We start from the raw sequence: 16,849 nt of genomic DNA on the forward strand, positions 1-16,849 counted from the left end.
AACCTTATGTACCTCTAGTCTGCCCAATGTATTGGGCCTCGGTGAGGTAACAATGCTCAAAGAGAGGCTAATGAAAGAATGCCCACCAGATGGCAGTAACACTGTTGATTGTTATTGCTGACATTGTTGACCTTCTCTATGATGACCAACGGGCAATGATGAATTTGATGTTTAGAATATGATGGCTGTTTTGAGGGATACACATATGGTATACAAGAGGCGGGGGGGGGGGGGCATTCTTTCATGGCCAGCATTAAGTTTTTCAGCAATTTGAGCTACAATAGCACTTCTCAGTGATCAGATCAGACGGGCTAGCCTTTGCTTCCCTCCTGCATCAATAAGCTTTGGGAACCCATGACCCTGATGCTGGTTCACCGGTTGTCCTTCCTTGCTGACTTCTGACACTGAAATTTTCTTTTTAATTGCATTTATCATGTTAATTTAAGGTACTTTCAAAAAAGGTGATCATCTGCATCTTTCCAAACATGAGTGTATAAAGTTAGGTGGAAATCATCTCATTAAAAAGTACTATAGTCAATAAAAAGGCAATATGCTAGACACACTAAATGTGCACAAATCGTTAAAGTAGCTAGTCTACCCCTTTAAGCTAAAGGCCCATAACATTTATTTTCAAATAATTGCAAAAATGCTAGGTAGCGGTTCCTGCACCATGCCTTTATCATTATATTTACACATACATTTACATTTTTCTATTTTAAACTAGCATATTCTCCATCTTTGTTCTAAGCTGAAGCCTAAAGATACAAAGATGAATATTATCCAGACTTAAAAACTTTCATAAAAGCTACAAGATAATTTACAAAGATGTGTTTTTAGCTATCGATTGTTTTCTCCAAACTTAGCAGACTAACATACGCACTAGATTGCAAAAAAAAAACAACAACAGCATTTTCACGAGTCCCGATGCAGAATTGTTTTTCAAAGCCATTCTCTGAGCACAGATATAACACCCGGCTAGACTTTCAATCTATCTTTGCTTTAGCACAGGTGAGGGTGTACTTCTGAAGATATTTGTAACTCCTGACTTATTGTGAGGCTCTGAGGACAGTTTTTCCAATGTTCTACATGGAAACATAACTTGCAAACCATACCCCTAACATATTCCATTCCCTACCAACAGAAATAAATTCATATCGTACCTGACGTGTATTGTTCAATTAATACATGTATAAAAATAGAACTGCTTTGGGAAGACGCAACATTCAATTAACTAAGAAAATTTCTGCTATTTTTCTTATAATTTTCCTCTAGGAGGAATCAATTACTAATCCTCAAAGGAGATTATTATGTTACTTCGGCTGCAAGTTGTATTATTGCCAACTTTGAATTACATACCCAAATAGGCACAATTAAGACATTTAAGATTAGTTTTTTCATTGAAATTGATGAAGGCTTTATCATGCAAGCTCTGGGGCCTAGTTAAATAAACTGAAAGATAGAACATGACTGCTTTCATGATTTATTATAGAACACCTCCTACATACAGCACATGCATGTCCACTTGACAAAGAGTACGTGCACATTGTAGAGGGAGGATGCATTGAGTGACTTGTGATCAAGATACTTTGGAGATCGGTAAATAAAATGTATTACTTGTCAAACCAGTCTAGGCTGTATTGTACTAGACACCCCAAGAGAGATGACCTAATCTGTAAGTCCTCCAAGGTACTGCTTTCAAAAAAAAAAAATGGGTAGTTTGGGTATTTTTCCTCTCCGTACTGTTTTCCAATGGAAAAGTACTATACTTAAGTAAACTCTTGATTATTTTCTCTTTTTTTACAATATTCTTTTTCATTCTTGCTTTCTTCACAATATTTTACTTCTAAATATATTATTAAACTATAGTAAATGGGAACTATGATTTAAATGCATTGCTTACATTATGTTGTATTTAATATTGTTTAAATCTGCCTACTAGGTTTGCATTTTCTGACGGAAGGTTCCGGTGGCACATGTGTTATTCTGAGAATGAATGGATGGAATGATAAAGAAATACCCATACCTGTCAGTAGGAGGGAACCATGATATAGACACATCTCATCAATTTACATTAAGAATATCTGATTTGTATTTACATTGAGAAAATTATTATGAGAATGAGTGAAAAATAAATTCACATACCTGTCAGTAGTAGGAAACCATGATATAGACACATCTAATCAATTTACAGTAAGAATATCAGATTTGAAGTTATATTAAGAACATTATGCTCAGAATGAATGAATGAATGAATGAATGAATGAATGAATGAAATAAATGAAAAAGAAAGTCACATACATAGGTATACTTTGCAAAATTAAGGAAATAAAAGGATATCCACTTGCCCGAATAAATTGCTTGCCTACAGTCTGAAAAAAAGTTAAGTCGATAATAAATGTCAAGATCAAATAACACAAAGTTGCAGAAATGTAGAAAGGTTGCCAGTCGAGAGCAGGAAAACTCCATGCACTAAAAAGCTAAAATTGCAAAAGGTGCATTATTTGCTTATTGCAAAATCCACCTATCAATCACCTGATTAATGATTTATTTAAACATGCAGTTTAAGGTATGTATAAAATGTGCAAAGACATACAAGTGAAAGACATACTAAATCCAGGTAATTCACTAGCTAGTTGTTTTAATTACTTACAAATATACAAAATAAAGATGTGAAAAGTCCTTTTGAAAATAATAAATCAGCTGCCTTTATCCCTTGTTGGCAGGAAATGGTTTTAAGCTTGCTTGCAAATGCAAATAAATTAACTAACTAAACCTACAATCGTGCAGATGTTTGATTATGTTATAGAGCTGTCTGGCAAGAGTGCAACTTTGGATCATCAAGTTCTACACCTGCATAATTTTGAAAGATTTCGGCATTTGGTGGAATGTGTTTACTTTGGTTTGTTTTTGTTTGTTTTTTTGCTTTTTTTAAATGGTTAATTGTAGTGATTGCTTAGGGAACTGTACACAATTGACTAAAAAAACATACTTGAGAATGTTTTACTGTATCATAACATGAGGCAATAAAATGGAGAGATTATGATCAATTGTTATCGTCCACCGGAGCTCATTAAAAAATGATCTGATTGAGTCTAGGGACTGTATTTTAGTTCTATAGATCATATCTGAGCAGCGTAAGAACTTTGATTGACTGAGCAAAGAAGAACAGCCAATGGGGAAACGTTGAACCTGTTCTTGTGAATGCTGGCACAGAGTTAAAAAAAGAAAATTCCAAAAAGTAGTTTATCTGTGGAATATTTCTAAGTAGACTTTCATGAGGGGTAAATCAAGATCTAAACTAAAGTTTGAATACAAATGATTTCAGGGAGCTACAAATGGTATCGGTGGAAAAATAGCAAATGCAGTGTATCTACAATCTACAAGATAGATTTAAAAACCTAGATAAGCACTCAGTGTACTGTATTAGTGAACAGGACTGTGCTATATACATACTAGTTCCATTTTTCATCTATGACCTGATTAAAACTGTTTTAACTCTTTAAGGGCACATCTTATGGCATAAAAGGGAATCATGACGGAATATTTCTGTCATGTGTCCTTAAGGGGTTAAAGAACACTAAAGTCACCCACATCACTTCATTTCAATAAAGTGGTCTTGGTGCAATGGTCTTTTCATCTTAACCCTGCAAGTTAAAAAAAATGCAGTGTTGTTGAAACTGCAATGTTTAATTTACAAGGTTAAACACACATCTAGAAGGCTGTTCACTGAAAAAGTTAAACCCGGTCACCTAATGCGGCAGCACATAGTAAAACACTGAATTCAATGCTTTTCTATGAGAAGCATTTGGATACGGGCACGGCTCTACTTTATGAGAAGCATTGGATTGGCCATTGGCTTGATACCTGATAACTTGATTGTGGAGTGTCTGGCATAGCCATGAAAGTCTCGGTACTGGAGTAAAGGTAAATAAAAAAGTGGAAATGGATGGGGGACCTAAAATATATATTCAAATAGGACATTATAGTTTTAGGAATACAGGTTTTTGTTCCTAATGACATAGTGTTTCTTTAACTGTCCACTATTTTTTAAATACTGTTAAGCGATTTTTACAAATATTTTCCATACATCTACCAGTTTCATACTGCCCGAAACTGGGAGGTATATAGGCTACACTCACATGTTTATTTACTAATTTCAAATAGAATTTCACGTTTAAGGCCAAAGTAGCGGAACTAAAAGCATTACCTATTGTCTTTATTGTCTTTCAATTTCTTTCCATTTTTGATGAAAAGGAATTGGAAGTTCCCAGCATTCCAGCCTATCCCATGACTTGTAACTAGAAAGCCCAGGATATCCTCTTTACAATACAGCAGGGATTGACAGAGTAGCTCAAAAGAATAAAAGGAGATGCATGTAAACGGAATGTCTAATACAGAGGACACAGGTTAATGGGCTGGGTCTCAGAAAATTACTGACAGAGAATGTTTCCAGTTTTTCTAGGTTTTAGGTGAAAGTAGAGCTAAATTTAATATTGGGTGTGTGTACAATGGTGTGTGTAATTTTAAAGAGACAAACAAACACTTATACAAAGTATAAAAACAAGCTCTAGAAGATAAATCACACAAATAAGATGATACATTGAATTACCACCTGATATTACATATGCCAATCTAATATCACAGATCTGAAAAACAAAAACTGTATATAGTGTAATACAATAGAAATAGGGGGGAGGGGGCAGGAGTGAGAGCACTCACAAGACATAGAAGTATGCACGCTTGAGTTCCCAAAAGGGATAAAATCCATATGGGCTGTGCTTCAGTCTGTAGCTGTAGGTCATGAAGAGAAGAGCCGAAGAGCGTGATACCATTAAAAAATCCCTTTTAATGATTAAAATTGCACTCACAAGAATGCAGTCAATCCAAGCATATCTCCACCTGGGGTGGACCTCTGGACAAGCAAAATGGAGAAAGCAGGAACGACTACTGATGAAAGCAAAGTTTAAAATATAAAAATACAAACTGAACATTCGAACAATAAAGTCCCAAAATGAATCCAACGCATTTTGTCCAAAGGTTGACCATCCTCAAGGATCTGGGACACTGTAGCAACTTCTTGGTTTGTATAGGGCTCTTAATTTCAGACCTGGGATCCATTCCTTGTTTGTAATTTTAAAGAGAGGTTAAACATATGACTAAAGTAAAGGGTTTTGTTTCAGATTTAGTTTGTTTAGGTTTTGGGATGGGTGAAATTTAGGGTTGGGTAAAAAGGGGTGTGTAGAGTTTAGTCAGAGTAAATCGATTTTGGTAGATTTTATATACATGTAGTGGGTAGCCTGCTATATATTTTATTTGCAGTTTAACTGCGACTTATATTTTTTTAAATTTCCACTACCTCTCCATCCTGCTAGCTCCCATTTCTTGCATCTCCTTTCCCTTGTTTTAAGTCCTATAATAAGATGACCTTCTCTCTTAGTAGTTCATTATGACCATCTGACTTTAACATTGCAATGTCACTTGTGTCTTCAGTTTGGCAATTTTGGCCTTAAATTTGAAATGTACTTTAAATTCCTGGAAAAATTAACTTTAGTGAAAGACCCAACATCCATTAATTACCTAATAAACCTTTAGCCATTACAGCCAACCTGCTGGTAACCGGTGACTGTTTCAAATAATCATAAAAGGTATGTTTAGAAAGTCATATTGATAGAATGTGTAGTTGTCACGGTTTCTAACATTACTGCAATTACAATTACCTTGAAATAGCCACCATTTCTAATGCTACTGGGATGATTTTAAATCAATAAACTACTTACTATAAATACACAAAATCTATCAGTGGTTATTTACTAAGAATGAGACAACACCATCATGGAAAATTGTAAAAAATAGATCAGGGTTGCATTGGATAAAGTGTTTGTTGGATATTGCAGGCCATCTTTAACTTAAACCAGCCATATTCATTTAATAGAAATCCATGATTAAGCCTTAGAACTGGCGTACCAGATGTGGTTATTGTACAAAGCTATGTATTCACCTATTGTACAGCGCTACGGCATCTGAGGGCGCTATATAAATAATAAAATAATAATAAAAAAATAATAATAATAAGAGTAATTAGTAGACTTGTGCACAGGTAAAAATTCTGTTTATCAGAATGAATGTGTCAATAAAAAAAAACAACAAATTGGCTTTTAAATGTTGCCGAATTTTGTTCGTTATTAGTTTGGGAAAATACAAAATGGCACAAAAATGCACCTGTTAGTGCACTGCAAAATATATACATACACTGATTGTCTTTTTGTGTTATTTGGTTCATAGATAAAGTGAGAAGAAGTAACCAGCAGAGAAAAAAAAGAGAGGCAGTTAAATATAAAATATAAAAATATTTAAATATAAATTATTTTTACTGATTCCTCTTTTTGTTCTGCTTCTTGTTTTTTTTTCCTTTGTTGGTCACTTCTCACTTAATGTGTGTATAACATTAACAACTATCTTGTTTTTTTCATCAAACACGTTTTGGGCAGAACTCTGAATCACAAAGCAAACAAACAGATTTGTCTATTTCTCATGTTCTTTGTTTCATGATTCATTCATATAGCGTAATGACTTTGTAACATTTGGCCGAATTGCCAATTGACCAATTTTCAAATGAATCTTAGTTCATATGAAACCGAATGCAAAAGTCTAGTTATTGGTGACATGTAAATGCCATGACATTTTTATCATTGGAAATGCTACATATATGTATTTTCATGTGTTACAGGGCCCTGTCATCCAAACCCATGTCATAACGGAGGAGAATGTGCAATCAGTGAATCGTATCGAGGGGACACGTTCATTGGATATGCCTGCAAATGCCCGCATGGCTTTAACGGAATTCACTGCCAGCACAGTAAGATGCTTTTTTTGTATTGTATCTGATGTATTTTTGAGTGAAAAAAAGTTAGCTAGATCATTTTTTGTTCTAACGAGTTCACTGAAAGATGCGTAATGATATCGAATGTCATGGATATGTTAAATGCATGACTTATCCCTCTTGCCTTTACACAGTTAAAACATGCTACTGCTGGTTATCTAATGTTAGTCACTTATCTCTGTATTTCACAATTTAGTCAATTTCGAGTTTAAGGACAAAATAGCCGAACTCAAAATGTTCTCTAAATCAGCTATGCTTTCAGTTCGGGTACCCTGGCCTTAAATGTGAAATTAACTAAATTCACTTTGAAATCCCACTTAAGTAAATAACCATGTAATCAAATTCAGAATGGTTGGAGCAATTTGATATCAGTTTAAACATTATCCGAAAAGATTAAAAACAAAGCTCCCCTGGATCTCTAAAAACAGGTGCCCTGTCAAATATTTATTCCCTTTCACCACTGATAAAATTGTGAGGTTAAGTAAAAAAGAGAGTATAAAGCCTTGGCTACTCGCTCAGTCATCCCCTAGATCACAGATAGGTAACTTTCGACATTCCAGATGTTGTAGACTACGTTCTGCCCTGATGTCATTGCCAGAAATATGGGACATGTAGTCCACAACATTTGAAGTTAGTACCAAAATAATACGAATGAGAGAAATCATTAATTTAAGGGTCCATAGGACATCCTATGCCTAAGCGGTTATCCTCTTCTTCTCATTCATGCACAGCAGGTGAGGGGCAAACATATTAATAGGGGTTCAATGGACACCTTATCCACAAAGCTTCATAGAGTACCATGGCAATAAATATATATATTATTTCCAGCCATATAAATAAGGTCCCATGGTAATAATGTCAGATAATGTCCTGCTCTGTAGCATTCATCTTCCTCTCTTTTACACTTATGTCTGCTAATGCCAATTTATATTATTTATATTATTTAACCAAGGGATTAGATGCTTTCCAGCCTCATAGTACCAAGAAATGTCCAATACCAGTGTGGCTTATCAAATATTACCAGTGTGGCTTATTAAATATCGATTTCTCCTCTTCATGTCACCTAAACTATGTATACTATAGGAATATAGGGAAATATGTATGTATAAAATATGTATACTATAGGAATATAGGGAAATGTGTATGAATAAACTATGTATACTATAGGAATATAGGGAAATGTGTATGAATAAACTATGTATACTATAGGAATATAGGGAAATGTGTATGTATAAAATATGTATACTATAGGAATATAGGGAAATGTGTATGAATAAACTATGTATACTATAGGAATATAGGGTAATATGTGTGTAATATGTGTGTATAAACTATGTATACTATAGGAATATAGGGTAATATGTGTGTATAAACTATGTATACTATAGGAATATAGGGTAATATGTGTGTATAAACTATGTATACTATAGGAATATAGGGAAATGTGTATGAATAAACTATGTTTACTACAGGAATATAGGGATATATCCTTCCTTGATTCCTACCTGTATAGCAGGAGTGGCCAAAGGTACATCCCTAGCAACAACTATGGGTCTGTCTTTTATTCCAAGTCTGTCTTAAAAGAAAAGATTGTATTGTTGTGTGTTGTAGAGTATGTTTATGAATTTACTAATCTGGATCAATTCAAGGGTATTTTAGTAAATTTCAGACAATATTAAATTTACAGACTTATACACTAAACCATGAATTACCGGGAAATCACAAGGAAATTGCAAATGCTTGTCCAAAATAGGTGACTTGCAGAATTATTAGAATTCCCTGGATAACTCCTGACAATTCATGGTTTAGTAAAAAACCCATTATGTGAAATGTTACCCCGTTTGTCTGTCACTTCCAGTAACACTTATTTTATTATTATTATTTATTTTTTATTTTTTTTGGAAAGGCTACATAAGAAAAAAAAATGTTATAGTTAGGATTAATAATAAAAACTAATTTTTTACACTGATCATAGAACACGTTGTGTCAGCGCAAACTGTCTAAGCTTCATCAATGTCCGTGTTACTACCCTTTTAAATAATGGTGTTTGGCTCTTCTTCTTCCAAAGTATTTTGGTCCAGACCTGATTGATATGTTGATTAGTCTCCTCTGTGTTTCCCAATAAATTTTAATTACTTTGCATCGGCAAATTCCTTTTCTGACTATAGATGTATCTATTTTTCTGTTCTCATGACTACCACGCCACATGTCTGTATTTATCTTCTCTTTGGTGTGTGTTATGTGAAAATATGCAGAGTTGACAATGGTAATCATTTAAGATTCATAAGGTTGGAATTCAAACAGCAAGAGATTATTGCATTTTGCCTTTGGGTTGTTATTCCCTAAAGCAAAGATACTCTGGGAAAATAATCTACTGCCACATAATTCACTGCCAATAAACCATAGTATCCCACATTCACTAATCACAGGCTGCTCTATTGTTTCTTAGCACAAGGATAAATGTTTATTCTCCGAGAGTCATTTTTAATTTTTCTTTCATATTCCAAGCTTCACTGTGAAATAGTTCTGCTGTGTGTGCTATAACGGCTGCTCAACTACAAACTTGTTTCCCCTAGAAACCAATATTAATATACTGTAGCAATATGTGCACTTTGAAACCTCTACTGGGCTATTTCAGTGAGAATTTTAAGTCAATTTCAGATTTAAGGCTAAAGTAGTTAGGTGATTTAGGGAATGTTTCCATTTTGGCTACTTTTACCTTAAATTTGAAATTCACTTTGAATTCAACCTGAGTGGGTTTTACCAAATGGAGATTATTTACTAAGCTGTGAATTGGAGAAAACTTTCAGTTCACTTTGAATGCCCAGTCTATTACACTTTGAGGGTGTATTCACTAATGTCTGCAATGTAGAAATTTGAAATCCAAATGGCAAAATGTTGCCAAAGTAGCTGAATTGGACAGTTTTACCCAGCTAATCTTAGCTTCAATTTAGCATTTTTTTGTTAACTTGCTCCAGTTCACTCTTTAGTGAATGTTGCTGTTTGAGGCCGAGCTGAAGTTTGAGAAATATATTATTTCACATAATTGATGTTTAATTAAGTTTAGTAAATTGTGTTTTTTTTTTAATTAATATCCCTTGGGTTTACATTAGCATTCACATTAGGAACATTTATTTACTATTGGGCTGTCACAAGACTGTACTGTACAAATGTTTGGGAGCACGCACAGTAGATTTCAAACAGAAAGTCTGGTGGTGCTACAAGCGTTTGCACTGGTTACTAGCACTACTGTACATGGTAACACCTGTGAATTTTTCTCTGCCTGTAGCAGTCAATGTCCATTATTTCTGGTTACCCAGGTGAAGACAAATTTTGTCACTTACCCAAAATGTACATTTGCCTCTCCTAACCCCACTTTTCTCTTTCTTACACCTTTTTGTGTATCTTAACCCCTTTATAGTTCTCTTTTACTCCTCTTCTGTATTGTAGCTCTCTTTTGTCATTCTTATTCCCACTTTGCATCTTTATCCACCTTTAGAGTTCTGTTAACCCATCTTGTGTCTCGTATCTAACTTTTGTCTCTTACTCATCAATTTGTGTCTCTTAGCTGAAGTGGTAGAGGTTAACACAGTGAAGGAGTTTAAGCATGCGTGGGTTAGGCATAAGGCTATCCAAACTATAAGATAACGCCAGGGACTAATGAGAGTATTTCGAAAATTGGGCAGTTTAGATGGACCGAATGGTTCATATCTGCTGTCACATTCTATGTTTCTATGTTTCTAATGTTTTGATGGTGTCCCCAGACACAAAAGAAAAAAACAAGGACAGCTGGGCAGGGCCACGAGTTTAGGATTGTTGAGCTGTATTAATATGCATGTATGATGTCCAGGTGCTCAAAGCTTTTCTGTGTGCTTTTCTTTTAATATTGCTTACCTAAATAGTACCACAAAAAAGTGGAGGGACCGTACTCCATTCCCAGAAACAAAAGGGTGCTCACGAAAGTGGGATCAGGAAATCTTTAGCCTAAAGCATATTGAAGAAGAGATTTGGTTCAAAGATAAGGCAGATTTATTGGAACAAAGATGCAACAGAGCAACTTTCAACCCAAACAAGCTTGACCAAGACTTTTGATTAGATCGAAACACTTCTTTTGGCGTCTTTGTTCCAATATATTTGAACCCTGTGAGTGCTATTTCAAATGTTGAGTCTTTCATATTTTCAAGGGACCATTTTACTTCAATCCAATCGTAAATGACATAAAAGTAGTGAGTGAAAGGCTCTATTGTCATAGCTGAAGAAAAAGATAAATATGAAAAGATAGATATAATTAGTAAAGGTGGTACCAAATTTAAACATATGCAGGATGGTATATATTTATTGTGCTATACATTGGAACTTCCATTCAGCGTTTGTACTTAGAAATATCCCCCAGAATGCTTTTCACACAGAATATATAGTTTAATGATCACTTTATTAACTTCCATCTTTCACTTAACACAGTCGATTTAATTAGCATTTAGGAGGTGGATAGTCTGTCTGTTTGTGCCAATAATGGTTCCAATAATAAGCAATGCACCTTCCAAGTGCTGTAAAATCTGATGATTATTTGCAATAGCAATTAGTTCAATACATCTCGGTGTGAGCTTTTAAACCTCTGGCTTGTTATGAAGATCTATAAAACTAATTTAAATGTGTAAAAAATGATTGTACAACAATTAGACAAGTAAGATAAAGGAGTTGAAAGTATGTATGGAGTATCTTATTGCCAGATCTTGTTAAATGCAGTCAATGCATTTAGAATGGCTAGTTCTGCTACATTAAGGAGGAGGGAGGGAGGGAGGGAGGGAGGAGAGGATTGGCAGTTAGTTTGTGCAGGAGACAAGGAATGACCAAAGCATGAGCAGATACATTCCTTCTTCTCCTTGGAGAATCATAGGTTTATTGGTAGATTTATACCCTTATTATTTTCAAAATGGTAGTTATTTGTTTCTGCAATGTTTATCCCCGTGATTTCCCTGTGTAGTTCGTAAACCTTTTTGGAAATTGGTGCATTTTGCCTTGTGTATATGCAAAAAAGGGGCATCTTCAGGGGAATGATTTTGGAAATGTACCCACATATTGTGTGGTGGCTCAGTAGACAGGGAATATGTTATATATATATATATATATATATATATATATATATATATATATATATATATATATATATATATATATATTGCTCCTATTTATTGCGTTTAGTTTCACTGCTGTTGATCTCTGTGATACAATAATGTACAATGTTTATGAGGGTGCCATAGAGCTCAATAGCAATAAAACACAATATACAATCAAAACTTCTTCTGGAACACTCATGGGACAAATGGATAAGTACCATGGAGGATATGGAAACAGACCATGTCAATGAGTAATAGATTGAATCTGCTTCCTTGGGCAATTAGGAATGGGAACCCTGAGGACTCTCGATGACTGATTTATGTCTATGTCTTAATCTGTTAAATACGGAATCTGACTGTTCTATGAGTATAATATAATTCAGCATATTATATATCTGTAGTGTGATTTGTGACTGCATGCTTTGTCTATATATTTTTGTATGTATTTGTATGTTTATTGGAAATATAAAATAAAAAAGTAATAGTAAAAAAATACACAAAATGCTGTGTGTATGAATGTATGAGTGTGTCAGTGTGTATATTACACTTGATATATTCAACATTATTGTCAGTGTTACTACGCAGCAAACGCTATGCATTTTTATCTGTCCATCAAATATCCCTCATTTCATTCCCATTTCCTTCACTCTTTTTGTGTCTTAACATTGTATTGCTCACTCGTTCCATATCTCTTTTCTGTCTATTAAACTCTTGATTTAATTTTTTCCTCTCCATCCCATCTCTATAACTTCTCAATTTATGCCCCAGTTCAATTATTCCTGTCCATACACCCAATCATCCTCTCCCAGTTGCAATCCCTATTTCTTTACCACGTTAATCTCTTCATCCCCGTTTCCCAAAGACTACAGATATGGTGCCACCCACAAACCTCCCAGGACTTCACTCCTGTTAGTGATGTAGGTGTTCGAGCAGAGATTATCAACCACTCACGCCGACCACTCACGTTCATGCGAACAGCACCTCTGTTCGCACGAACGCCACTTACCTGATGCAGAAGGAAGAACTCCATGCGTACAAATGTCACCTCTGTTCATGTGAACGCTACTCACCTATAGTGTAGATAGAACTCCATTCGTACGGACGCCGACTCCCGAACACAGCAAGAACAGAAGTTGTTCTTCCACGTGCGACCACACAGAAAGTAAAACTTCAGATGAATCAAAGGGCGCACGTGCTGACATAAAGCCTTTTAAAGTTACAGGAGGTGGAGACCAGGGTGGAACCTCAATTAACAAGACCACCCACTTTCCCTTTTTAAGTCGCACACACCCTTCACTCTCGCTCAGTTGTACTGTGCTCCTGATTGTGTAAAGACCCTCCGAGACTCTCCTGTTGTATCCTGATCCTGTTCCTGTTTTTGACCCTTGCCTGTATCATCGCTTCTGAACCTGTGCCGCCTGTCCTAACCTTTGGCTTCCCCAACTATTCTCTTTGTCTGATCCTTTGTTACTGTGAACTTGGTTCATTGCCTTCAGCATCTATCACCATCTTGGGTTCCATCCACTAAACTGTGTTCCCGACAGTCCATGTGTTTTGCTGCGGTCTCACACAGCTTTGTGTATGTTGTTTTCTCCAAACAAGAAGGACCTGATCCAGAATGGAAGAGCATGTTATGTCCCCAACCACTTCAGGTCCAGCATATTGAGATGATATAGCACACAGGAAGCCATGACAGACAGCCATGGTGCACACCATCTCTACACTTCCTGCACCTCTTTAACCAGTTTGATGGACGTAACGTGTTGTGGGCAACATCTGATTTAGAACTGAAAACACATACATAAACTAACAAACAAACACATACATGCATAGATAAATGAGCAGCCTGTACGCCATTTGTTTCTACAGGAAATCAGGTGCGCTTCTCCCCCTCACTCAAAATTGTCCACCGATGCAGATCCATGTTATCATTGCATACTTTGTTATTTTCTTTACTACTTTATTAGCTGTCAACGTGACACGTCAGAGATTTTGCAAAGTCATTTTAAGTGCAGCACAAAACATTTGGCCTTTTGATCTCTTGAAATGCGCACCCAATTAGAACTAGATAGTCAATTTCCAATTTTCTAGCAGGAAGGAAGTGATAACACGTAATTGACAGAGGTTTTGTAACAAAATAGGCAATCTAAGTGACTTAGGAGAAAGCAACATATTGCAAAAATGTGTCAATTATGCCTCGGTGTAGCATTTAACCCTTCAGTTGCCACGAGACTTATGCTACCCTGAAAACACCTGGAGGTTTATTTGTAATCCTTAACTTGTGGTCAATTTCATCCAAAATATTTTTGAAGATGGATATTCTGATCTACATTTAACTTCTAGCTACCATGCCATCATTTCGCTGTTTGATTAATCAATCTTGTTAGAAAATGTGAGTATTCATATAAACCCACTGCATGTTACATGTCTTGGTGTTTGTTAAACCTGAGTACAAACTAAAATTTTAAGTTCTGATTTTTCTGGATTTTCAAATATATTTGGTCCTGAAAAATTTTGGTTAAAGATTTTTTGATTCCACAGTACGGTTCAATTCAAAAATGTTTTAGCAATCCCTAAAGCCCTAAAAGAAAAAGGGTATAGTGTGTCCCTTTGATGAAACAAAACTTTAATGAAACAAAACTTTCAAACTGTGATTTAAAGTTGGTGTTAAGTAGCAGTGGCTACTAGCAATAGCCACCACAAAGCTACTTCCAAAATTAAGAATCAACAACAATAGTTCTGTTAATAGTATGTTTATTTTATTTTGAATTCAGGTGAAGTTAGATTTAAGATTCTGGAATCTAACCAAAAACAAACTGTGACAAAACACTCAGTCACTATGAACTGGTGCAGGACTCTCCTTCACCATCTTCCCTGAAAAGAGCTATTTTCACTGAACCAACCCTTCCCTGCTGTAACTTCTCACTAGGGAGCGCAAACTGCTGCTTTGAATTGTGCATGAAGTGTAAGGCTCTGCCAGATACAGTGCAACCAACAGGGAGCTACGCAAGAACTTTGTGGAACAGTGACTTAGATTGAGAGAGTGCCACGATCTGGTCAAACTTCATCGAAGTTGCTCTCAGTTCTAGGACCACCAAACTGGGGGCCATATAGAACGGAGATCGAGGAGGTGACAAAGCACCCAACGATACCAAAGACTTTAGGGAACTACATGAACTGGAGTCACCAGAAGCCAGTTGGCTGGAACTGTGCGCTGGATCGGAGGATAGCTGCAGCCCGGCTAAAAAACGTTCCTTCCGATTACTTGGACTAGGCTTCTCCAATCTGAGTGCTTTTTGGACTGGGCTATATTCACTAAGCAGGGTTTTGTTACAGCCCAAGAGGACTTCAGCGTAGATATTTGATCTCAGGATTGCAGCTCCGTTACAATAAGAAAAAAATTAATTGAATGGTCACCGCAAATGTCACCATATTTAAGTGGTTCACATACAGTGGATGTATGTTTATTTAAAGATGAGTCAAAATTGTGCATCTAATATATTTGGATACTTGCATGAAACCGTTTACATTATACATCCCTCTCTCTGTACCTTTTCTCTTCAACCTCTGAATAATACCAGGAATCTTCACACGTGCGCTGTGTGTATATGTGAGTCCTCATTATGTATAATATATTCTCTACAACCTTTATCCCCTCCTATGCACAGACACTTCTAGCAATAAAACCAAATTAATACTAATTGTTTGACACATGGCTCCTGTTATTCATCATACAGGCAGCAGTGGGAAGCAGAGAAGGAATCACCAAGCCATGAAGATGGCTCCCTGGGACTTGCATCCTTTCTCTATTCCTAGTTGCTGTTTGAATTCTGACTGAGACTCTCAGAATGTAGCAAGTGAGCACTGATTTACAGTAAAGAGCGTTATGACCTGCCTGTGTCTTTATAGTATTTTATGGGGTCTTACTGTTAACACCTGGCTGGGAGCTTAGGCCGGGAGTTGTGTGTTAAACAGTATTCCATCATTTATCTATTTTAATTACTTTGCACTTCAAAAATGGACAAAGGTGCTGGCTTATATCTATTGTGTATTGCTGATAAATACACATGATAAAAGTGGGTAAAAAGGAAATGGAGTCAATATGTTCAGGAATATCGTATGATGTTGCTCTATGTGTTGTATAATTGTAAGTAGAATGCTTGCCTGTGGTGTTATGATGTAATTATGATGTAATGTTATGATGTAATGCATGTACATGTGAATTAACACATATAAGCACTCAATTTATCATGCCTAAATTATCTACAGCCATGCTGTGGAGACTTTTACAATCCCAAGTAAAAGCCTACATCAGAGAGTCATGCAGAGGTGAGGCTCAAGTGTTTGAAAGTGTTTAAAGGAACACTAAAGTTTTTTAAACCAATTAAACAGTCTTATTTTATAAAAGTCTCTATATATGAAGAGAAATCAGCACTTTTATAAAAGTACTTAGTAATGCCCTCTTGACAGGTTTTTCTACAGTTCAAAGTGGAAGGCAACAATGGTTTCAATACTCACTCCCCACTGAGTTGTCTATGGGCAGCAGAGCCAACTGCCCATGAGTGGAGGAACGCTATTGACCTCTCTATACTTTGGGTATCTGGCTGATAATACCAGGAAATGGGGTTATAGGAGACAGAAGAAAGAAGCCATCTTAAAGATAGCAGAGAAAGCAAAGCAGCAGTTCCTATCTTTTTCTCGCTCTTTCTTATACTCAATAGTGTCTCCCTGACATCCGATTAAACAGTAGAACTTAAATAATAAGGCTCGAAGGACAAAGAGAGGGAGATAAAATTGACATAATTTCTGACAGACAGCACTGTGTTGCATATCACTAATAGTTTTAATACCT

General features: G+C 35.8%; 1 protein-coding gene across 2 annotated transcripts in view; it reads left to right on the forward strand.

The window, feature by feature from the left end:
- Positions 1 to 16,849, forward strand: part of EDIL3 (EGF like repeats and discoidin domains 3) — a 605,475-nt gene that overhangs the window by 268,352 nt on the left and 320,274 nt on the right. For both annotated transcript variants that reach the window (XM_063453707.1, XM_063453708.1), the window contains one exon: positions 6,728 to 6,856. In XM_063453707.1, the coding sequence (XP_063309777.1) occupies positions 6,728 to 6,856 (129 nt within the window). The remainder of the gene's footprint in view (positions 1 to 6,727; positions 6,857 to 16,849) is intronic.

This window comes from Pelobates fuscus, chromosome 5 (assembly GCF_036172605.1).
Source record: "Pelobates fuscus isolate aPelFus1 chromosome 5, aPelFus1.pri, whole genome shotgun sequence".
Taxonomy (NCBI): Eukaryota; Metazoa; Chordata; class Amphibia; order Anura; family Pelobatidae; genus Pelobates; species Pelobates fuscus.